Raw genomic sequence first — 22897 nt, 5'->3', positions numbered from 1 at the left:
TAGATAAAATATTGATATATTAAGATATTTTTGATCAATTTTATTAATTTTTTTAAAAATCTTATCAAAATTATTTGTACTTGATTAATATCCATTCAATTGTGTTTGATAATTTTTAAAAGTTTATAATACGAGAGTGTTGATAAATAACGAATCTTGTTAACAAAAATGTTTCCTTATATTATCCATCGCCACCCCTTGATCACAATCAGACGGCTGTAGAAAGAAGCCCCAAACTACAACTTCGCCGCTTGCCCGCTGCTCTGCCACAGACCACCGATCGCCCCGCCCGGCCGTCCTGCTTTCGCTCCGCCAACCGCCGGAAACTTCGACAGCCTCCCTCCGCATCGTCCTCCGCATCTCTCCAACAATAGACGGCTTTGCTGCTTCAATCGTGAAGGTTCTTCCTCCTCTCGTTTGCTTTCTTCTTTTCCAGCCCGTGTTTGCGCGGATCGTTTAGGTATATGATCCATTATCCCATCCTCTCCTTGATCATAGTGTCATCTGATGCGATCATCACGATTTCTTTCAAGGCCAATTTCTTGTTTAGTATTTGGATATACTGATCTTTGAGCATGCTTCCTTGTTTGCAATAAGGCCAATTTCTTGTTTAGTATTTGGATATACTGATCTTTGAGCATGCTTCCTTGTTTGCAATAAGAATTCTGCTATAGTTTTCCCACAAAGCCAACCTCCAAGTTCATTATAAACTACACTCATAGTGAAGCCTAGCTAAGAGTGCGTTTTAGAAGAGAAAATAAAAAGAATGGAAAATAAAGGCAGGAAGGATGCCCAAGTGATTGGATAGTAAATCAGTTCCCTGCATTACATTTGGAGCAAACACTTGATGGCCCAAATACAATCCATTTTCATACCTTAGAAGTATGATTAATGACCATTGGGTGTTGTTCACTTGGTTGGTAGATGATAAATTTATGCTTGAAGATCTTCATTGCTGATTTTTTTTTCTATTCTTTATGTCGTAGAGATGATCTTTGCACTACTTGGACTAGATTTTTAGGATAATATGATCTTCCACCTTTCAGTCTTGTTTTTTTTTTTTTGGCTAATACTAGGAGAAAAGTGGAGTTTTTGACTATTATTGTTAGGTAATGACAGTAGTGTCTCTAGTTAGATAAATGAAAATGTCATTGGCTGACAAATGAGACTTAAGCTATAGTTGAATTTTCTGATTTTTAGTGAACCTTTTGAATTATGATAAAGGTCTAAATAATTTTTTGTTCCATCTTGGCTCCTAGATTCTTCTTGGTGTACTACATGATCAGGTTCATGGACAGTAAATCGTTCCTGTAATTTAGAGTCTTTAAAAATCTAGTCAATTCAGTAAAAGAATTGTCTTTGATGTCACAGGAGCTTTTATAGGATTATTTCTCTTTGGCTAGAAAGAGAGTTAATGAACAACTCTGAAGTACGACATAAAAATTCCTTAATGAATTGAATATGAGCATATTGGCTCAGTTTCCAAACAGAATTATTTGAGATGGTTATCTATCAACAAGCAGATTCAAAATATTTTTGTGATTTACATTGATGTCAATTCAATATTTTATTGGCTTCAGGCAATGTATATTAGGGTTAAGCGCCACAAGACAACATACTTTATGCAATGTGATCCAACAGACACAGCCTTGGATATAAAGCAGAAACTGCAAAGCTTGGTCGATCAACCTACAGATAATCAACGACTAACCTTATTGACAAGCAATGCCATATTGGAAGATTCAAAGACATTGGCTGAGCAAAGGGTAATACATTTGACTGGCATTTAGAATCCAGTTGCCCCATATTTGGTTGTTGTCTCACTTCTCAATCCAGTATAACGAGGAAAAAAGACAATTTTAAGCCACAATTTCATTTTTTTTTTTTTTTTGCAGGTTGAAAATGATGCTGTTGTGGCTTTGTCCCTTAGAAAGACAGGTATTTTATTTCTCTGAGTTTTTGAGCTCTTCATATTCCTTTCTGCGTACATTTTATATTCCTATATATATTCAAGTATCTGTTTGCCTTCATTCAGTGTTTTGAAGACAAAAAATGGTTCTTATGTAGACAGTCAAGGAAGCATATCGATCTAATTATCATTTTATAAACATAGTTAAGTGTTTAAGAAACATCCTTGTTTTCTGAATGAAAATCAATGGGATAATATCCATCTAGCCGATCCCCAATAGTTAAAACATATAGCTTGTTGTTAGAATGAAAGTTATAGCAAAAGCTGAGTTATTTGGACACTGAGGATTGACAAAGAAGAGTATGTAAAAGGTTTGGCAATTGGCTAGGCAAGATAAGAAAGAAGAAAGGCAAAGGGGGTGGGGGATGAGTCGAAAAGACAGAAGTGTGTTCATGAGTAGTTAGTTACGGTGAAAGCAAAGATGGGGAAAATGACCTCAATGTTGATTATGTTTCTATGTCATTTTCTTTTCTGCAACTTTGGTAAATCCTTTCAGCACATCATTACATGTGAAAGAAATACTTCTTCTATTGCACACTAAAGGAGAAATCACTCATACCGCCTTGTGATTGTTTGTTGGAAGGACACACTTCCTTTGTTGAACAATTATGCGGGAAAGAGTTGCAAAATAGGATAGGTTCACTCGAGCGAGGCATCTGCCTATGCAATAACATAAATGATAAATCCATTTTACTAGTAGTATCCATTTGTTGTGCTTCCCTAATTCTGTTTTATTTGTAATCTAGAGCTTCAGTTCTACACACATGATTAATCATAAACACTTAAAAGAGTTACATTTCCGAGTTCTCAAAATCCTGAATACCTTTTAGCAGACGACAATGAGTTCGAAGAGGTCTACATTGCGCGCCTCGAAGATTTCACCTCATTTTCTTGATCCAGACGAAGTCTTAAATGTCTGAACTGTGATTGAATGTAGAACTGTCTACTTGCTTATGTGAATCAGTTGCTTCTGATCTGTGTAGTACTATAATTGCTTGATGTACGTTGAATGCATGTGCCAATCCTCATGTCTGAGATGAACACATTTGCTTGTTTTCAAGTTAGAGGTTGATCCAAAGCAAGCTTTTGGTTACTGTAGCATTATGTGTTCTTGAGTAGACCTACCTGATGTGTAACCATTTTAATTTTTTTTTAATCAAAGATGACTCATCCCATTGTTTAGTCATGTACAATTACTCAATTGTCTTCTCAGTACTGTTCAATATTGTTATCTCGTTTAATTTTTAAATCGGTGGGATGTGTTGTAGCAGTTACGAAATTGTTATTGCTATAATATGAATAAGAATGATAGGAATTTACATTATAGCAATTATGATTTTGTAATTATAATATGTTTAATTGATTCAAGATTTAAGTATTTAAATAATTATACACAGTTGAATAGTTAATTGAGGTGCATTTTTAATGATTTGGAAATAAATATATGTCCTTTTGACTTTTATCTTTGTATAATATCAATAGGAAAATTAAAAGAGTGTTTTTAATTATTCATATAGAAAAAGAAAATTAGAAGAGTCTTTATTTTTTTAAATTATTAAAAAAAAAAATATTCGATGTATCTTTTAGTTTTTCATTTTAGAACGGTTTTGACTAAAGCTAGTGGAATCACATTGGAGTAACAATTCTATTAAAGGTATATTAGAGTTATTTTGATCAAAATTGTATCACTTATTTCGAGTATGACATGAGTGTGGTGTTATTTTGATAATCTGTAAAAGAGAGTCTAATTTTGACTATATGAATAATTAGGAGTGCTTTTTAAAAATTTTTTTACTAGAAATATTGTGTTAAAATTTAAAAACATGATCAAATAGTTCTATTTGGATCTATTACCTACAAGAAAATTAGTTAATTATCATGATATATATTTTTTTATAATAAATAGAGAATTTTCTTTTGTTTCATCTATCAAATAAATATAAAATATAATTATATGTATATTTTGTTCCATTAATAAAAATAAAATAATTTAGTTTTTTACATATTAAATTTAACCATAAATTTGATAAAATATGAGATGTTTTAAAGGCTCAATAACTTAATAAGTTTTATTTAGTTATTTTTTTTTAAATGAATAATAAAATAGATAATTATAATGTACAATTAAATTGCACCTAGTTGACACAGGATCCGCAACCCGCATCCGATTGCTCCTCCTCCGCATCCGCTAGCCGCAGCGGACGCCGCCACGTCGCCGTACTATCCCCGGTAAATATAACGGAAGAAGACGACGAATAAATAGAGACTACAAAAATGGAAGCCCTAACCCTCGCCGGCGACGGCGACGGCGACGGCGAAGGCCTCCTTTCGTCCGTACCCGCCGAGGTCAATGGAGGTGATCCTCTTCTCCACCCTCCTCCGCCCCCCGAGTCGCCACCACTCGCCTCCACCCTTCGCGTCGCCCTCCAACCGGACGCCGCCTTCTCCCTATTCGACCCAAGCGAGGATGGTGGTTACGACGCTTCCGATTCGCCCCCCTCTCCGCGCGTCCACGATGCGCCATCTCGAGCCGGCCGATCCTTGGCCTCCGAGTGCTTCAAGATCTCTGTCTCCGACCCCCAGAAGGAGCAGGAGGTCGGCTCCTCCATCGTCCCTGGCTCCGGATCCTTCGTCTCCTACCTCATCACCACTCGGATCGTCGGCGGCCATTCCGAGCTTCGCGTCCGCAGGCGGTTCAAGGATGTCGTCGCCCTTGCTGACCGCCTCGCTGAGGCTTACCGGGGGTACTTCATCCCTCAGCGGCCTGACAAGAGTGTGGTCGAGGGACAGGTAATGCAGAAGCAGGAATTCGTTGAGCAGCGCCGCTCTGCCATCGAGAAGTACCTCAATCGACTGGCTACCCATCCAGTGATCGGGAGGAGCAACGAGTTTAGGATATTTCTCAGGTTGCCTGGCAATTCGCCTTTACCCGTGAGTACAGAGGCGGCATCAAGATCAGGAGGAATGGGGACGCTGCCGAATCGTGTCTTTGGCGAGGCAGGAGGGAGTGCGGGGATGGTGACGCAAAGCACCGGCCAACCGCCAAAGTGGGGAAGGGATTTCATGAAGATATTCAGAGAGTTGAAGCATTCGGTGACAAATGACTGGGGAGGCGCAAAGCCCTTGGTCGTAGAGGAGGATAAGGAGTTCCTGGAAAGGAAAGTGAAGGTGCAAGATTTAGAACAGCAGCTCACAACTTCTTCCAGGCAGGTATGTGTTGTTTGCTTACAATTAGAGTAAATTTTATTTCTCTGTGCTCATATGGGTACTCAATTTTTTAGATAATTTTTCAAATTTAACTTGATTAGATTGGCAAATTGATTATCCGCTATGAAATATAGAATTTGAGGAAAACTAGGTAGAGGGTGGGCAACTGATTATACTATCTACTATCGAATTGGTGATCAAAGCACTAGTTTGCTATATTGGGGCAAGTTACAAATTTATCAGAGTTAAAAGCTTAATTTTAATTTCTTGGTAATTCAGTGTTCTAAGTGTAAGGGCATGGAATCAATGTAACAATAAGGGATTGCAGACTTTGATTTTGCAAGTTCGACCAAATAAACACATATCGTCATTAACAAAAGAAGCAAACAATAATTCAATTCTGTCCTTATTCTAAAACTTCTTTGTGAAAATTCAGGTTTACATTCCTTTATTTAGAAGTCAGTATAAGCTTTCTAAATGAAAATGACTCTTTCAAGAAGTCTGGAATAAAAAGCCCACATAACACCTTTTTGCTTCCTTGGCAACATCTGTCAATCAGCTTGGCATCTCTTGTTGCCTCTAAAGGAGTGAAATCAATTCTATGACTAATTATCTTGAACATTGCAACAAATCCCATATGTTATGGGTTCAGTTGCACACATTATCTTATAAATTCCAGTGACATAGTAACTGTCTGCCAAACTCCACACACCTTCGATCCTCCAATTCATGAATTGAAGTGCCTCAACTGTCAAGTAACTTGAGCCTAACTTTACTACTTTATTACAAATGACAAGGTTCTATTGTCCTCAACTCAATGGAATGGACTTCAGATTCTTGTGAAGGAGGCGTGCCTAAGATTTCAAACGAAAGGATCAAGGATGTGGTTTCTTGTGGTTTGTTGAGCAAGTTTACTTGGGTGGTAGGATAGGCAGCAAACCAGCAAAAAGGAGGGGAAGGGAAAGGAACAAGAAAGCTTGTAAAATCTAGTTTAACTTTATTAGATTTCTTGTTCTTTTCTCTCTTCCTCGCCTTCTTCCTTTCTACTCATCCACACAAGCAAACTTTCTATTTATAAAATTCGTAAATCGGCTATTGAGTATCTTATGACATGAGGAAATGATTCTACAAACAAAAGTTTGTTGATTCTATTACTATTTATTATTTTGCTGCAATTATCAGCAGTAAAACTGGTTAGATCACATACACTGAGTTTTTTTGGGTGGAATTTGATATTCTTCGTGAAGTAACCTCAAAAGTTTTTCCTTAGTCATGTAATGCTTTAATTTTAAAGGGTGATTTAGATTACAAGGAAAGTATACTGATTGCTTACAGTGGAACTAATTACTCTCCAACCCAAACTTATTTTGTTGCAGAATATTGAGTTGGGAGAATTATTTTAAATTGTTTAAGTAATTTTTGTGAAATATCCTTTATTTTATTCACCATATGCGTTTAAATACAAAGTTCAGAAACTTGGTTGAACAAGTATAATCAACTTGAAACTAAATTTCATTTTGAGTTTGATTCTTGGATTGGGTTTTGAAATTTATTTTTAATCGTGAAATAGTTTAATCTGACCTGACTTAATTATTCCTATTTGGCTCACATAACTTGCTTTGGAGGTGCAAGTTTAAATTACCTCAAATGATATCTTAAAATCCTTTACCAATGCCCTCTCATTTTCATCTTGAGATGTTTCATCAGTTTGATCTGAAACATGAGAACTATCTATGTTTTGCTGTTTACCTGATATTTGATGTATAGCATGCTTGTGACCATTTTGCAGATTCTTTTAGTAATATGAAAGATTCTCTTAATTTTTTTTCTTTTCCTTCTGCAGGCTGAGGTGCTTGTCAAAGCACAGCAGGATATTGGAGACACATTGGGCCAGCTGGGGTTGACATTCGTGAAGCTTGCTAAATTTGAAACAGAAAATGCCACTTATCTATCACAGAGACGAAGAGCTTCTGAAATCAAACAGTTTTCAACTGCACTTCTGAGAATAAGTAGATTCTATCGAGAATCAAATGGGCACACAGTCAAACATCTGGTTCTAGTCCTTATACACTGATACAACAATGTCATTATTTGAAGTGGATTCTCTTATTGTTTACGCTCTCAAGTACCTGTTCATGTTTTTCACAGGATATTCTTCATGAATATCTGGGATTGATGCTAGCTGTTCACAGTGCATTCTCAGATCGTTCTACTGCACTTTTGACAGTCCAAACACTTACCACCGATTTGTCTTCCTTGCATGCAAGGAGAGAGAAACTGGAAGCGTCTTCAATACAATCAGGGGACAAGTCTAAACTTCAAAGGATAGATGAGCTGAAAGAAACAATAAGAATCACAGAAGATGCTAAAGTCTGTGCCATTAAAGAGTATGAGTGCATAAAGGTAAATACTGAACAACGAACTGCTTAGCAACTTTTGAGACTGCAATAATGAATTAGAGCATTTGCAGAGTTAAGAGTACATGAAGTAGATTGTTGGATTGCATGTTAGAGATGTGATATTTTTTTCCTTGGCTGCAATTTGTATTATATTCTAACATAACATGAAACCTTATCAAGAATCAGTACAAAACATCATAATTCAGATAACACTTGCAGTCCTATAATTTCAAGGTGACTTAACTCTGACTTTTATAATTTCTTGGTGTTTGAATACGGCTACCATGTTGTTCAATTCTAACAACGCTACACTGCATATAATAATAATAATAGTCATATTTATGCCTCAATCTTTGCTACTGTCTGTGATTTTGTTACATATTTTTGGATGCTCTTCTATTTTAATATTGTTCAGAATCAGATGGTAAGTGCACTTGTATAACTTTTTAAGTCAGGAAGCTTGCTACTTGTTTTGGTCATTTCATCTCCAATCTAATCAGATTACATCAATTTTAGAGATCGGCTTTCCAGATCTTCTCCTTCATTTTTATTGTCAGATTCGATTGTGAAAACTGGCATAGGAAATGCCTATTCTGCTTTTAGATTTATACATAATTTTTAAATAGTATTGTTGTGGATGCAATAGGATGATCTGATTAAGGGGAATTGATGTTCTTTTCTTTCTTTAGAACCCATTAGATTGTATTCAATCTGATCTTTTAGAGCCTCACTGGAATTGACCTAACTGCTACCTAAACTTCTAATACAGGAAAACAACAGGAGTGAACTCGAGAGGCTGGACAGGGAGAGACGCGAGGATTTTCTATTGATGCTTAAAGGATTCGTCAGTAATCAGGTATGCTCCAAAAAAAAAAACAACTATAGAACAACTCCTTTTCATTTAACCATATGTGTTCCAAGATCGTTTGAAGGGTGTTGTTTATTAGTGAAGCATCCTTATGTATTTTGCATAGCGAGATAAAGACATGACAACACTATATTTGTTCCTTTGCATTGCGATAATTATCTGGTACAAATATTCTTATGATCACTTAATAGGAATTTTATAAGGAATAGTAAGTAATAATTTTCACAATGATAAAATATCCTTTGAAATCAATATTGACTCATCTAGCTCACATGATATTCTCAATCTGTAACGACTAGTCCACCTGCATGCCCGTTCTTTTCTAGCACAACCTATCTCACCAGCTCGTTCGATGTGTTCCGCCTGCTTGCTTGACTGGTCCTTTCAGCCTAAACAAGTTGGCCATTTGCATGTTAAGCCTGATGGGATCATTATAATCATCTCTGCTTGACCAGCTGGCATAGTTCGTTCAAGTCGCTTGGCTTGCTCACCTTGATTGGCCTACTCGACCTGATCAGCCTGCCTTGCTTGATTGACATGGTTGACTGCCCATCTGATCTGATTGTTTCAATTGGCATGTTTAATCTTTGTTCTAAATTTTTGTTACTAACAAGCCGATATTGTCATGACATTCAGGTCATCTATGCAGAAAAGATGACGAACGTGTGGGCGAATGTCGCAGAAGAAACAAAGGGCTATTACACAAGTCAGGATAAGTAAAGTGGAAATCACACATGTATATTTGAGATTTGTCCCTATTATGGACTCCCTTTTCAGATCCAGCGAACCCCAGTAAGTTTTTTTTTTTCTCTGTAGATTTATTTTATGCAATTTTGTTTGTTTTTTCGTCCAGATTTTGTAGAATTTTGATCACTAGAATTTTAAGTCTAATCTTTGCTTCTTTGTCATGAACTACATTTCACGGTGGATCCACACAACATTTTAAGGTCTGAAGATTAGGGATATGGTGTCTTGTGATTGTGGGAGCCATGAAATTAGGAAGTTTGTTTTCTTTTTATGTTTTAGACTTCAAGGCATTTTTGTTTTTGTTTCTTTTTAGATAATAGGTAGACGGTCTTCTCTCCAGATTCATCTATCGAATAAATTCCAAGTACAATTTATATGTTCCTATCGAGATTTGAATTCTTACCACTTAATGAAATTGGTAGATTTACAAGATTTATTTCGATTGATTGGGAGAATGTCTTTTAGAAAAGATAATTTTTGATCAAATTTGAGTAGAAATCGTATTTCTGTTTCTGTCATGGACATTGTTGCACCATGAGCCTCTCTATCTCTTCTGACCTTTAGCCTCAGCGGTGATCCCTCTTTGATTTTTGTTGTTTGATCACACATGGCGCCGCTTCTGCTTTTGGCATGGATTGTGTGCCTACTTTCGCCATTGATTGCAAGTTGCCATTGGGGCCATTGTATCCTCGTGCTTCCTGTTATCGTTCAAGATGTCTGTAAGTTTTTTTTTTTATAATTTAAATATTCAATTTTTCGATCTAATTAATTTTGAAAGTGATCGATTCGATTTAGAAAAATTTATCACTGATTAATAAGATAAATCAGAAAACACGAACATTTCATCGTTCTGCAGTCAGCGTTTCAAGATCCTCTAAGGGTTACGATGAGACTTCCATTCGCATGTCTCTTCCGACTTTTAGCTTATAGCCCCTGTTGTTCTCTTCTTGCAGCTCCATCCGCTCTTTCTTTCTCAATGCTTTGCCAAAAACCAGGAACAGCTCAATCCAGTTAGGAGTGAATTCGGTAGCTCAGACTGAAAGATTCTGCAGCCTCTGCAATCCAATACATTTGACTAAAATTAGCAGTTCGACTAAATCATGATTGTTGATTGTGTTGGAATTGACTGTATGCCCCAGATCGAACACGAAAGATTCAAACTCATTATCATGACAAAAAGTCACTGGTTATGGGTAACCATGAACTGGCCCATTTGATCCGAAGATGTGAAAACCAAACGAAATGAGTTTAACTCCTAGAATCTCAGCTAAGATGTTAACAAGTTGAAGGATTAACATCCAAGAGAACTGCCAGTCAGATGTAGTAATGATCTACCGTCACATCCCTGTTTCAGGACTTGATACACTGTGGACCAATCGTGCCACCATGTGTTATTTGGTACAAACCAAGAGAGAGAAAATTTATGTCATCGTAAGTAGTTCAGATAAACACAACTTAAACGAGAATGATGATAATGATGAAGATGCTATAAGACTCCAATTGCTAGTGATATAGTTTTGAGTTTTGAATTTCTATACTTGTTTACTAAAAATTGTAAGGAACAAACTATATATGAAGCAAACTAGAAGCACATGAGGTAGCAAATAAATGTTGAAGTGTAGAAGGGATATGTTAATAACAGGAAAATAACACCACATGAGGTAGACCAGACTAGACCCCCTTTGCGGTCGATCGGCCAGATCTATCCGGTTTGATGCAGTCCATGGGTTTAAAACCTAAGCTTTAATCACTTGTAAGCATGGAAGGTGATGCATTTACTAAACAGTTATTCCAGAATAGAAAAAAGTGCAAGAAACTAACATTATGCAGTAGCGTGATAGATCTCTGAAGTCGAGAATTTATGTTACATCCACATTAGTGAGTTTTGGCGTTTCTCAAACAGGCGGTTGTCGTATGCAAGAATCATTACAATACGACTCTTCCGGGGTTGCTTCCAAATGAAGAATCAGGTAGTCTCTTGGCAATTAAGTCCTTCAGTTCGTACTCGCTGGGGAATCTCTGCTCTTGCAGTTTCGAGAAGACCTGCAAGGTTAAAAAGGTCATGTTTGTTGGCTCAAGATTAATAACTTGAATCAAGGTCGTGAATTGTTCTATGAAAAAATGGAGGATCTATGCATAAAAATCATGTTTATTCGATTACCTTGTGGTTTCACAATTACTTTAACACCAAATCAATCAATGAAACAAAGAGATCAAAAGTAAAATAAGATAAAAGTTAAAAAAAAAAAACAACTTAATGATGTCAAGGCAAATTCAAGCTCTTGATAAACATGCAGAAATAACATGCTTCTGGTAATTATCGTTAAGTCTGCGAGTAACTAGAATGGCAAATAAGTCAAATGTCAAGACAATTCTCCAAAAATAAAGGTAAAAAAGTCACTTCTAAACTAAATTGATCATGCTGTAGTTTAATAAATAAAATTATTAGTTTAAAAAAAAACATGAATAAAATATTAAAATATATGATGAAGAAAATATATAGCAGCTAAAATTGACACAATAAAGTTGCATGGATTACAAAATGTAGCCATCCCAGAACAGGAACCTATGCAAGTAAAAATTTATACTAAAAAAAGGGCATTGACAAAGATAATATTCATAATCTAAAAGATAGATAACTAAAATAGAAAGAGGCTTTTGGAGTCTCCTAAAAGTATATGTGACATTTTTGTTGAATTTATTTTTGTAAGATTGTGGATGACTAACCATAACACAAAAAGGGATGAGAATGTTTAAATGATGCCCAGGATTACTTGTATAAACAAAATAAAAGCTCCTATTCATAAGTGATTTAGGTTATTCCTAATTAACGATGAAATCTAAACAAATAAGTTAGTATGGACACGTTCAAGACAAAGGAAGATAAGGTTTGTTGGGGCAGATGGATCGATTAGAATTAAGAAACATGCCTAGTCTAGGCTCAATAGGCAAGATTAACAAACCTTGCATAGTTAGGAACAAAACTCATAGTTGGGGCAAAGTATACATAAAAATGTATTTTGAATTTGTTTTGGACTAAGTTCACTAGCAAATGTCTGTGCTCTTATGAGTTTTCAAGAAATTGTGAATCATAACATTTTTATGTACACAAACAAAAAACTGATTGTCTGCGCATACATTTTTTTTGTGCTGATCTACTTCTATGAACATGTTTAATCTAGGTTTTATGTTCACATGGATATGTTGGGAAATGCAATCAAATATATAATCTCCAAAGTGTAAACATAGCTCTTGCTTCTCATGTCATCAATACCTAAGGAAGATTCATTTCACAATAATGTTAAATACAACAACAACCAACTCTTATCCCACTAGGTGGACTCTAAATCCTTTTACGTTCTATCTCATACTATATCATCATCTATATTTAAATAAATTTTATCTTATTTTATTGTTAATCAAATCTTCTTTGGTCTCCTTCTTCTTCATTTAATGTGTGTATTTGTCATATTTTCACATCGTCTAACTTGAGCATTTATTAATCGTCTAAGTACATATGCACACCATCTTAAACATGTCTCCCAGAGTTTTTCCTCAATAAGCACAACCTCGACTTTCTCTATAATATTTTCATTTCTTATCCTATCCATCCTCGTATGTCCGCACATCCACTTTAACATCCTCATATCTATGACTTTCATCTTCTGTTTGTGTGCTCGAGTCATAATCTAACATTTAGCTCCATATAACATAACAAGTCTAACCGTCGTTTTATAGAACTTTCCTATAAGTTTTAAATGTACTTTATATCACAAAGAACACCAACCATCCTGCTTGTATTTTATGTCAACCTCCATTTCACAATAATGTTAAATGGTGAAAAAAAATAGTTGAACAATGCACTTAGATTGATGAATGTGAAATTTAAAGTAGGGATGGCAAGTTATTCTGCACCAGTCAACCTGCACCTGCTAAGACTTGCTCCAACCCAACCAGACTGAGGTCATCCTACCCCACCCCGAAACAAAAATAAGGCAAGAATGAGATTAAAAATCTAGCCCACATGTGGGGTGGGGCACGTATGGAAGAGAATTTTTATATCCCGCCCTATCCTGTCCTATTTGCCCACTTAAATTTAATTTATATTATATATTTCATAGGCCTTAGAGCAACAGTAAAGTTGTTGTTGCGTGATTCTTGTGGTTACACGTTTGAGTCGCAGAAACAACCTCTTGCAATATAAGGTAAAGTTCGTAGGACTCCGTATTGGCGGGAGCTTCATCTACATTGCATAGGTCCAAGTTTTATCCAAAAAAGTTAAACAACATAACAATAAGATGTAAATGGATAAAATAAGAGATTAGTCATGAATTGACTTGAGTGTCAAATGCACACACACAAAGATGCAGCAAGAAGAAATTGTTTAAGGCAACTTAATTGGTCAAAACAAGGCATGTGAAATATTTTCTTACCAATGCACCATCACAATAAACTTCAAATGCACCAGAACTCTGCAGAGAGGATTGCAAGAAATTGCCAAGTAGCCATACTGATGCCATGGAACCAAATCTATTGGCGCGCAAAGTGTAGTACCATGGCGGTGGAACCATGCCTAATCTAGGGAATATCTGATCACCTGCTGTTATAACTGCAATAACTCCTATTTGAAGAACAGGAACAACTTTGCTCAGCACACGCTTTGGGAAAGCTGGCGGGTAATTTGATAATACTACGTCAATCCCAGGAAAAGAAACTTCCAGCATCTTCTTCAACGTCATCGCAGTACCCCTAAAATAGCATATTGTATATCATTAATTTATCACAAATGAAAATTTCAAATTCTGTTGTGGATTAAATGATGATCTAATGAAACTAACCTATACATCATCTCTTATACTCGAAAAATAGCTTCTCAGTGTAAACCCTTTGATTGAAAACATTTAACAAGAAGCAAAGTTTTGTAACATCTAGAACGTTAGTTTAAGCAAATAAAAGAAAATTTTTGCATCCTCCAAAAGCAAAGTCAGCAAGAAAATTTATATTAAAGAGAGGATTTCAAGCAAGTAAGGTATTGTTATATCCTTTGTGGAAGGAGATAGAGGGACATTAATATGAAATCGTTCTGATTTGGCTCAGTGAAGTGCATATAACACATGTAGCCAAAAGTTCTGCTTGATTACTTAATGCTTTTTGATTGCTATCAAGCACCAACAACTAGTGAAGCTATTATCACGAAAATGATCCACCAAAATAATGAATACAACAACTCTTACATACAATGTTCTGAACTTTTCCACCAAGGATGTATCATGTATGTCTATCAATGCGCAACATTTCTCACTAGTTGAAACCTATAAAAAAAAATGATACTAAGTCTAGTTTTCTGATTAATAATGGTAATAAATGCATCAAAAAAATTCAGGATATGGAAAAGAATTGTGCTATTTTTTTGGAGAGCATAATTCAACCAATCGAAACGAAGATAACAAATAGAAGGACAAGAATCGTTACTTGTAAGAACAGGAAGCACAGAACTTCAGGTCAACCCTAGTGCCATAACCAAGCCCGCCAATCTGGGGACTCTGCATATATTAAGCAAAACGCAGATCAATCAGTTGACGCACACTATTATTAAGGTGCCAACCCCAAAAAAGTAAGAAGTTATGGGAACATTTACCTGCGAGTCGGTGGGGAAATCAGGGATCTGGTGATGGGCGTTAGGCGGTTGTTGAGGGTGGTGGTGGTGGTGGTGGTGGTGGAGGCGCGAGGAGGAGAGTTTGGGAGGAGGCGGCCGAGGCGAGGCGGAGAAGAGATTGACGACATCGGAGAAGAAGAGGAGGATGGGAAAACCTACGAGGAGAAGCTGGAGCCGATCCATCGATGGCGATCCGCGCGAGAGAGCGAGCGATGACTTGTTTCGGCGAAGGACCGGAGAAAAATTGGAGAGGTGGAATGTAAATATCAATGAGCACCTCAATTTTTTTATTTTTATTTTATTTTCGTTAGTAATTTGTTGATTTCTCCTAAATGTTGGAGCAAAATGTAAAATTATCAAAATAAAAATAGTTTTTTAAGTTTGATATCTGAGAAGAAAGTTAGCTAGGATTGAATACATTTTTCAAAAGGTACTCTTATTTTCATTATTATAAAAAAAAACATATATATTAAAAGAATACCCTGTATCCGGAAAAATACTTTTATTTCAATATTCAAAATATTAAATAATTATAGTTAAAATTATTTTAATATTGATCAAAGTTATTAAATACTATTTAATTAATTTTAATCAAAATTTATAGATTTAGAATATTTCCATTTCAATCATTTGAGATCCAAACTATTACTTTGATGTTAAATATTCATGTTAAATATACTTTATTGGAGTAGCTCTTCTAACCAACTCACCTATGAAGTTGAAGGCTAAATTCTTTTTAGGTCTTATACTTTATTGGAGTAGCTTTCTCAATTATCAAGCTGCTAATATAACAAATTTAAATTTTATAGAGAGTATCTTTTGTTAAAGCTGGTCTAAATTAATATTAAAAAAAATATTTTTAAAATATGAAACGTCTTTTTTATATTTTTTTAAAAATAACACATATTTTCATGATAAATAAAAATAAAAAAAATTGCCCACGCAGGTATAAGTGTTTTAATTAGGATTGGAATCCCAAATGAAATTAATATTCTAGAAGTTAAGTTTTGAATGTGCATAAATTATTCTTTAATTTTATCAGAGAAAGGTTATATAAAAAATAAGCTCTTTTAATTTTCACTTTTTTTATTTTTAAAATTTTGGATTTGTTTACCTTCATTCTAAATACTTCAGAGATCTGTTTCATTGGATATACCCAAAAGGAAGGTTGCAGAAAATGAGTACTGCCATAAGAAAAAACACAAAACACTTCCATCCAATCTTTGTTTTGATTTCGTTATCAAAAACAAATGTCAATATTTTAACACTTTACAGCAAAAACCCAAGAAAAAAAAATCTGGACTCTATCAAACTCAAGAGTTTGGTTTTACATAAATCTAAATATCAAAATTGAAGATGTTTTCCTTGGAACAGGTTCATATCAAAGATACAGGACTCACTCTTCCTGGTTTCTGCCTTGTGGTTCTGAAAAGTTTACATTCCATTACGATATATCGACATTAAGATCTCCACGACGAGTAACGTAACTATGAGAGAGTCCAGGAAATGCATTTTCCTATTCTGCAGGATGTTCCTGAAGAACGAAATGTTGCGCTGCAAACCAATAGCGAGATCAGAGCAGACCAAAACTGTCATAAGAATGTAAAAAGGAATCAAGTCATACCTCGACGAACTCCAACTTAAAATGGAGGCTACCAAATCTATTTGTCAACTCAAAATCATCGCGAAGGTACTCCCATATCTGCGCATAATTAGCATTCTTCCATGCAATCTCCGGCCTGGAGAAAGCACATGATCAGGCACATAACAAATACAATTGTCGATATATAACGAAGGTAATTAATATATTAATATCCTTTGATTAGTGAATGTGAAAAGTGAACTTCAACTGATGTTGTTTATAACTAAAACAAAATAATTTTTGGATATCAACCAAAATTCAAAGGAAATGTTCAAGGTTGACTATGTACACATGTAAAGCTACGGTTCCTATTAGTTTTCATCGCAGACTAAGCACATCAGGGCCTAATATCTAGTTGCAATAAAGATGGCTGTTAGGGGAGCAATATTTGTTGTCATCAACCACCATATTTCCTACTAGAAACAGAAAATTATATACACAGAAATCGACTAACCATGTAAAGCATGTAAGATGGCATACATTAGCAACAAAATCTATACAAGCTAGTGTATGTACTGACATAATGTGTTAGGATGCATTGTCCCTCGTCCCTTGGATTCCAATCTATAAATGCTTATTGTGACGGCTCATCTAAGCCTTTTGAGAATAATCACAAGTCATTAAACCATGTTTCCAACGAGAGCAAGAGGCGGAAGTAGAAGTGTGCCAAGGAAAAAGTACAATCTTTCAAAAATTATCGTTTTCAACAAACATGGTTTAGCAAAGAGAAGCTTTCTATGACGATGCTAGTACAGGTTTAATCACCTTTAGGCTGAACTATACAATTTCTAATAACAATATTGCTGTTCAATTAGCTATTCTACATTGTGACTTCTAAATTTGTGTGGATAATAAGTGCTAAAGGAAAATTTTACCTGTCAAAAAGCTTGAGTTTCAGAATAACTGCCTCGAGAACAGAATTCGCTTTTCCGACTAATTGCAGAAGCATTTTGTTCTTCAACCTAAAATAACCTGTTTTCTCCATTTCATGATTAATGTTGCTAAACAGTTCAACCATTCCATCAACCTACCCAAGCCAAGGTCAATATCAGTTCCTCATAAAACTTAAAGATGACAATTTGACAGATCCATATGCAACTGATGTACCTGCCGAATAAAGTAATCTAAGGCAATGCTTTGGCCAAGAACACTTGCAATGGTGAGGATGCCATCGACGCTCAAACTTTTAAGCATAATGTGGTCAAGACCACCTTCCATCCACGTCTTCAGAGTTGGAATTTCAACTATTGAATAGTCTATAATCATACCCAATGAAATCACTCTGTTAGTAAAACTAAACCTCATTAGCTATAGGAAAAACATGAAGTATGGCATGGTACAATATAACGTTGTGCCCTTATATGGAAAAACAAGGGTATGGGATGCACAATAGCATACGCAAAACATAGTCCTTAGGTTTCATAAATAATGACTCTTGGTCTAAGAATAAAAACCATGTGTCGATACATATAACTTGAAAGGAAGAAAGCACTAAAGATGCAATTGCAGCATTGAGTACCAATGTTCAAGTTAATGTCGAGATGCAGTAACTTGCCCTCGCTCATTTATGATTTCAGTGATTGCTTATTAATGTCTACGATCTGCTTAGAAATTTATTCATTAACTAGATGTCAATAGTTAAGATCTATATTTAATTAACAATTGTTCATATTGGCAAATCTTAGGTAGCTTAAATGCAATCGGTTAAACCCTAATGCAACCGATAAGTATTTGGATATTATTTAACTATTATTCCGGAAAACAAGATATTGGCTTGAGTTGGCAATTGTAGAAGTCCAAGTCCACATGATAGGGTTAACCGAATTTGGATATGTCACTCACATAGTATGATGAGGGAAAAAAACTCCTCGCAATTGCAAATATTTGTAGTTGAGCATTACTTCTTGGTGATTACTAGATTTAGTTATTTTGAAGGCAGGGGTCATGTTCCACCCATGTTCCAAATCAACTTCTCTAACAACAATTACGCTATTAATAACCCTGTGGATCCTTTTGTGGAACAAGTTTATTAAAATCTTATTGGATCAAGCTACGCTCAAAATATTGCAAGACTAAATTCCAAATAACACCAACTGCCCACAACCTATTGCTTTGTAAGCGACTTCAAAACTTATTATCAATATATGGCTTGTTATCTCATTTAGAGTAAGTCTCATACAGTAAGAGACAGTGATATATCATCAAGCAAGAGATGGTGGTAACAGAATCAGCTGTTACAAATTTATTTCCGCTGGGTAAAATCTGGAATCCAACTTATGCGAGAATTGAAACTTCAACCATCAAATTCAAGGAAAAATTACAAACCATAAATACTCTTCAATTGTAATAATACACTATTTAAAACTATAAAATATAATATATAAAAATTAAATGAGAACTGGAACACAACAAAGATATCAATTTCAAAGGAAAAGTTATTCCCAACACAGATGTATAAATATCATTCCAGATAACATAAAAGCTATTCTAACTTCAGTTTATATCGTAAACAATGTATGCTTTTATTCTATGAAGATTAACTGTAAAATATATTCCTAGAGGCAAGCACTGACAATATATGGCACAGAAGGGATGATAATATGTCATATTTATTAAACTGTCATAAATCATTTGTATTCTAGGACTTATATAGTTGAGTTTGATTGAGCATTCAACATTTATATAGAAAGTTGGATGTACAAATCTAGATAAGACCTCAACTCCTAAGGGTGCACTAAGCAACGAATAGGACAATAAGCGTGGTGTCTTTCAAATTCCCTTTTTATATTTGGATTCTTACAGAATATACAACAAGATCAGTTTGGAAAAAATAGCAAAGGTCCTGGCATGCATACCATCTTTTGCCCTCTCCGGCAACGTAATTAATGCATGGTTTTCGACAATCTTCAGGTAGCCATCAGCTTTTTGTTCAGAAACATTAAACAACACGACAGAGCCATATTGAAAAACCACCACATAGTGACAATTACTTTCATTTGAGAAATCAAACTCAATAACCTAAAAGAAGGAGGTAACAAACAACATTAGAAGGTAACTTTAAGAGCACAAAACTAAAAACAAAAGGATGGGGAAAAAATGATATGTTGGTATTAAACAAGATCATTAAATCCACATGAGTAGTCTGATTACAGAAGATCTTGTTAACTATGTCATTCACTGAAGCCCAAGGAGCTATACAAGGATAGAACTCGTGTATGAAAATAAAATTTTTGAACGATAGTTGCCTTAACATATGGTCCATGTTAGATGCTACAGTATGTGCTACTAATACTTTAAGAAAAAGAGGTTGTTCCCCACCAATGGAAGCATGGATAGTCGGTGTAATTTTATTATTATTATTATCTGAAGCTACTTGACAGCCAGAAAGACAATTATACATCACTAATGATTTAATTATTAATTCTAACTATATCATATTAACATGAAAGCTTTATATGTCTCAGGAAGTACCTGAGTATAGGAATGTTTATGGTATTATGTATAAATAAGATTTAATTGTTTATAAAAGTAGTTGCAAATAGATAATAACAATGCAACAAACAGCATTTTTTGGGTGGCTGCAAGCATGCAACAGAATCATGGACTTCAAAAAGACTGATTCTGCAAAAATTCCCACAGTGCAGCTTCCAGATCGTGTCATGTCCCAACTAAAAAAAATGATAATCCCAGTAGCCACATCTCTGGGGGTGTCATGTCCCAACTAGATACTACCATATCTCGTTATTAGATTTGATAATACAACCATCATAAGTTTAGGAATCATTTTTGTTCATAATACTAGAACAAATGAGGTTAAAGAAATTTTTAAATGAATGTATGTTAAAATGTGAATACCCGTATTGAAGATTGGCAATGTTTTGGGGATCACTTTCAGAAAAAAATATTTTAACCAAATTTTTTTTAGAGTTCACCCCCTACTTTCTCTCATCTTTCTTGAATAACAAACTCAGCAAAGATTCATTAGAGTTTTGTTGTAAATAACAGCCTCAGACATTCTTTGTTTTACAACATATTTTGAAGTAAATTATATAAATAATAGAAATTACTGAGGAACACCATCTAGCAAGTATAAACAAATTAAATCCATCTAGCAAGTATAAACAAATTAAATCATCTGTCCAGCCATTGTTTGTTAAGATAATGAACGAAAATAATTTCATGTATCATCTGTTAGTAGTTTCAACAACGTACAAGAAAATGCATGGAGTAAAGAAGGCCAAAAACACTATCAAATGCGAGGAATATCGCATAAATACATGAATTTTAGTTTGATAACCAAACAAATTTACCTGAGGATCATTCTCGAACTTGAAGTTATTGTCATAGAATCTAAGAATAACACAGTCGCTGACACGAGAAGCCGGAGAAATGACGTTGAAGGCATTGTGCGCCCGCAAGCTTTTCAAATCAATACTGCAATTTGGATCAAGAAACCGATCAATCCATCAAAAATCACAGAAAGCAAGAAGCTGAGAGCCAACAGCAGTTACAGAAAAGCCAGAGCGACCTGGTAGACAAAAAATAGGCATTCACGGGGACTAATCGGCCCTTCTTCGCGTCCTCGGAATATCTCGAAGGTGCGTATCCCTGCTTCTCGTCTTGGAAGAAGCGAGATTGGGAAGCCGCAGCTGAGAAGTACTTTGGCAAGCAATCGCCAAGGCGGAACCCTAATCGAAGACCTCTAAAGAAGGGAAAACCGCTCAAATGTCTGGATACAGCGGTTGTGGAGTAAGGACAGCCGCCCGGGAAGGCAGTAGGAGGAGCGGCTAGGGTTCGCGAGTGGCGAAGTAGGGTTTTCCTTGAGAAAGATGAAAGCAAAAGCTTGCGCCGCATCGCAGAGACGTTAGCCCTGTGAGCAGAAGCGCGCGTAGGGTTCGAGGCCGGCGAAAGAGGGTCGGCCGCCGGCGAGAGGAGGGCAGAAGCGGCGACGAAATTTGCGATGAATCACATTTCGGGGAATTATCAAAATATTTCTTTTTGCAAAACGCTCTTCTACATTTTATCAATATTTATAGTTTTATGTCAAAAAGTGCCCATTTTTCAAAAATAAAATAAACTAATATAATTCTCATTATACATTTTATGTTATAAGAAAGTATCTAATGCAAAATATTTACTCACCTACAAAAAATGTAGGGCATTTGGTTGTTTCTCATTATGGAAAGATGTTTCAATGACGATTAAAAATCACTAGGCACAAATAAATGCTCGATGATTTTTAATTATCTATAATAAAAAATAAATCAAAAAATTATAATTGGACACGATTCAAGAGGATTTATTGTCCGATTTTATCGAGATTCGATCATAAATATTTAGTTATTTCGTCGTAAATTTCAACTATGTGGGTATTTCGTTGTTTTCACCCAAGCTGAATGATAAGAAAAATCAAATCATATGATTATATCATTTGCAGGGAAAAAAAAAGGATCATAAATACAAATGATAAAACATATAAATTATTTTTACCTAAGAACAACACTTAACTTCTAGTCTAGAAAAAAGGCCTCTAGACATCTTCTTACGAAGAACAAATGATAAAACATATAAACCATTTTAGCCTCAAGATGATCACAACTCACTGTAGCTTCTAATTTCACTTTTTTGCAGAATAGATTGGCGCACAAAGAATCTCATTTGTTTGAGGATTGTTGATGAGGATGAAGAAATAGTAGCTAATATGAAGTTTGTTTATAATTCCATGTGTGTACAAAGCCTCAAACATAATGACTCGGAGTGTCCATCTACTCTAAGGCACTCGCAATAAGCTCGAACATGAGTTGACCTAACGACACTCCGTATTCTAGAAATGGAATGGTTGAATATGCAATAGATAGCAAATCTAGCAAGCATTTGGTTGATTGAAATAGTGACAAGCATTAGAGGGGGAAGTTGAATGATATCGACTATCGACCAAATGAGTGATCAATTTCCGTCAAGAGATAAAGGTATAGCTAGCCAACTAAACTATATGTCAACTTGCACCATCAAAAATTCTCTATCCATAAAAAAATTGCACTAGAACAAGATAAAGAATGTAAATATTATGAAAGGTCCTCTATCAAAAATTCTAAATAAAAAATTCAATACCACACAACTCATAGCTTCAATCAACGGCCCTAATTTAGATTCAACCCGATTAGATGAATCCAAAAGGAATCATCGATAGAATTTCTAAAGGAGAATCTCTCTATAAAATTTTCATTCCAAGGTACATCACCACCAAACTTAGAAAGGATAGCTCGGCTCCAGGGCAATAGTGAGATGGTCAACGATAGATTAGATATATGAAGTTCAAAATTGACTGTTAGATTGAGCCGTCATCTTCATTTTTCGATTTATCCTAATGGTTGACGAAAATAAAAGGTCCTCTATCAAAAAAATAAAG

General features: G+C 35.2%; 4 protein-coding genes across 7 annotated transcripts; 2 read left to right on the top strand and 2 right to left on the bottom strand.

The window, feature by feature from the left end:
* The first annotated feature begins 265 nt into the window (after positions 1 to 265).
* On the top strand, positions 266 to 3162 carry LOC141817294 (uncharacterized). Of its 3 annotated transcripts, none has more exons than XM_074704973.1 (4): positions 266 to 400; positions 1581 to 1766; positions 1896 to 1938; positions 2803 to 3162. In XM_074704973.1, exons 2-4 carry the CDS (start codon positions 1584 to 1586, stop codon positions 2862 to 2864), a joined length of 288 nt encoding a protein of 95 aa, XP_074561074.1. In that variant the 5' UTR covers positions 266 to 400; positions 1581 to 1583; the 3' UTR covers positions 2865 to 3162. The 3 variants fall into 3 exon arrangements, with proteins under 3 accessions (XP_074561074.1, XP_074561071.1, XP_074561073.1); XM_074704970.1 differs by having other exon boundaries at positions 2800 to 3162; XM_074704972.1 differs by having other exon boundaries at positions 272 to 460; positions 2800 to 3162.
* Positions 3163 to 4243: 1081 nt separating this feature from the next.
* Positions 4244 to 9654, top strand: LOC141817285 (sorting nexin 2A-like). 2 transcript variants are annotated; one of them, XR_012600807.1, is made up of 6 exons: positions 4244 to 5179; positions 7020 to 7229; positions 7325 to 7579; positions 8345 to 8431; positions 9080 to 9235; positions 9391 to 9654. XR_012600807.1 is itself a non-coding variant. In XM_074704963.1 (5 exons), exons 1-5 carry the CDS (start codon positions 4244 to 4246, stop codon positions 9161 to 9163), a joined length of 1572 nt encoding a protein of 523 aa, XP_074561064.1. In that variant the 3' UTR covers positions 9164 to 9358. The 2 variants fall into 2 exon arrangements, 1 of the variants encoding a protein (XP_074561064.1); XM_074704963.1 differs by lacking the exon at positions 9391 to 9654 and having other exon boundaries at positions 9080 to 9358.
* Positions 9655 to 10941: 1287 nt separating this feature from the next.
* On the bottom strand, positions 10942 to 15086 carry LOC141817288 (selT-like protein). Its single transcript, XM_074704965.1, has 4 exons — positions 14829 to 15086; positions 14663 to 14733; positions 13624 to 13939; positions 10942 to 11233 (listed from the first exon to the last, which is right to left on the bottom strand). Exons 1-4 carry the CDS (start codon positions 15027 to 15029, stop codon positions 11117 to 11119), a joined length of 705 nt encoding a protein of 234 aa, XP_074561066.1. The 5' UTR covers positions 15030 to 15086; the 3' UTR covers positions 10942 to 11116.
* A 981-nt stretch (positions 15087 to 16067) lies between these two features.
* LOC141817286 (protein RETARDED ROOT GROWTH-LIKE-like) lies at positions 16068 to 21458 on the bottom strand. Its single transcript, XM_074704964.1, has 7 exons — positions 21017 to 21458; positions 20799 to 20922; positions 19344 to 19506; positions 17596 to 17744; positions 17364 to 17515; positions 16471 to 16585; positions 16068 to 16400 (listed from the first exon to the last, which is right to left on the bottom strand). The coding sequence occupies exons 1-7, from the start codon at positions 21340 to 21342 to the stop codon at positions 16281 to 16283; spliced, it is 1149 nt and encodes a 382-aa protein (XP_074561065.1). The 5' UTR covers positions 21343 to 21458; the 3' UTR covers positions 16068 to 16280.
* Between the last annotated feature and the right edge of the window lie 1439 nt (positions 21459 to 22897).

This window comes from Curcuma longa, unplaced genomic scaffold (assembly GCF_044706935.1).
Source record: "Curcuma longa cultivar G26 ecotype Majalengka, Jawa Barat unplaced genomic scaffold, ITB_CL_G26_1.1 contig_19982, whole genome shotgun sequence".
NCBI lineage: Eukaryota > Viridiplantae > Streptophyta > Magnoliopsida > Zingiberales > Zingiberaceae > Curcuma > Curcuma longa.
The sequence above is the reverse complement of the archived record's forward strand: the minus strand, read 5'-3'. Positions and strand labels throughout refer to the sequence as shown.

Coding starts and splice junctions, on each gene's coding strand:
- LOC141817286 (XM_074704964.1), bottom strand. CDS start 21,342: ATGCGGCGCAAGCTTTTGCTTTCATCTTTCTCAAGGAAAACCCTACTT. Junction 19,507..20,798: donor AGTTCGAGAATGATCCTCAG/GTAAATTTGTTT, acceptor TCCTTCTTTTAG/GTTATTGAGTTTGATTTCTC. Junction 17,745..19,343: donor GCCGGAGAGGGCAAAAGATG/GTATGCATGCCA, acceptor GTATGATTATAG/ACTATTCAATAGTTGAAATT.
- LOC141817285 (XM_074704963.1), top strand. CDS start 4,244: ATGGAAGCCCTAACCCTCGCCGGCGACGGCGACGGCGACGGCGAAGGC. Junction 7,230..7,324: donor GGCACACAGTCAAACATCTG/GTTCTAGTCCTT, acceptor TGTTTTTCACAG/GATATTCTTCATGAATATCT. Junction 8,432..9,079: donor AAGGATTCGTCAGTAATCAG/GTATGCTCCAAA, acceptor CATGACATTCAG/GTCATCTATGCAGAAAAGAT.
- LOC141817294 (XM_074704970.1), top strand. CDS start 1,584: ATGTATATTAGGGTTAAGCGCCACAAGACAACATACTTTATGCAATGT. Junction 1,767..1,895: donor AGACATTGGCTGAGCAAAGG/GTAATACATTTG, acceptor TTTTTTTTGCAG/GTTGAAAATGATGCTGTTGT. Junction 1,939..2,799: donor TTTGTCCCTTAGAAAGACAG/GTATTTTATTTC, acceptor AATACCTTTTAG/CAGACGACAATGAGTTCGAA.
- LOC141817288 (XM_074704965.1), bottom strand. CDS start 15,029: ATGGATCGGCTCCAGCTTCTCCTCGTAGGTTTTCCCATCCTCCTCTTC. Junction 14,734..14,828: donor ATTTCCCCACCGACTCGCAG/GTAAATGTTCCC, acceptor TAATATATGCAG/AGTCCCCAGATTGGCGGGCT. Junction 13,940..14,662: donor TGTGCTTCCTGTTCTTACAA/GTAACGATTCTT, acceptor ATGCTATTTTAG/GGGTACTGCGATGACGTTGA.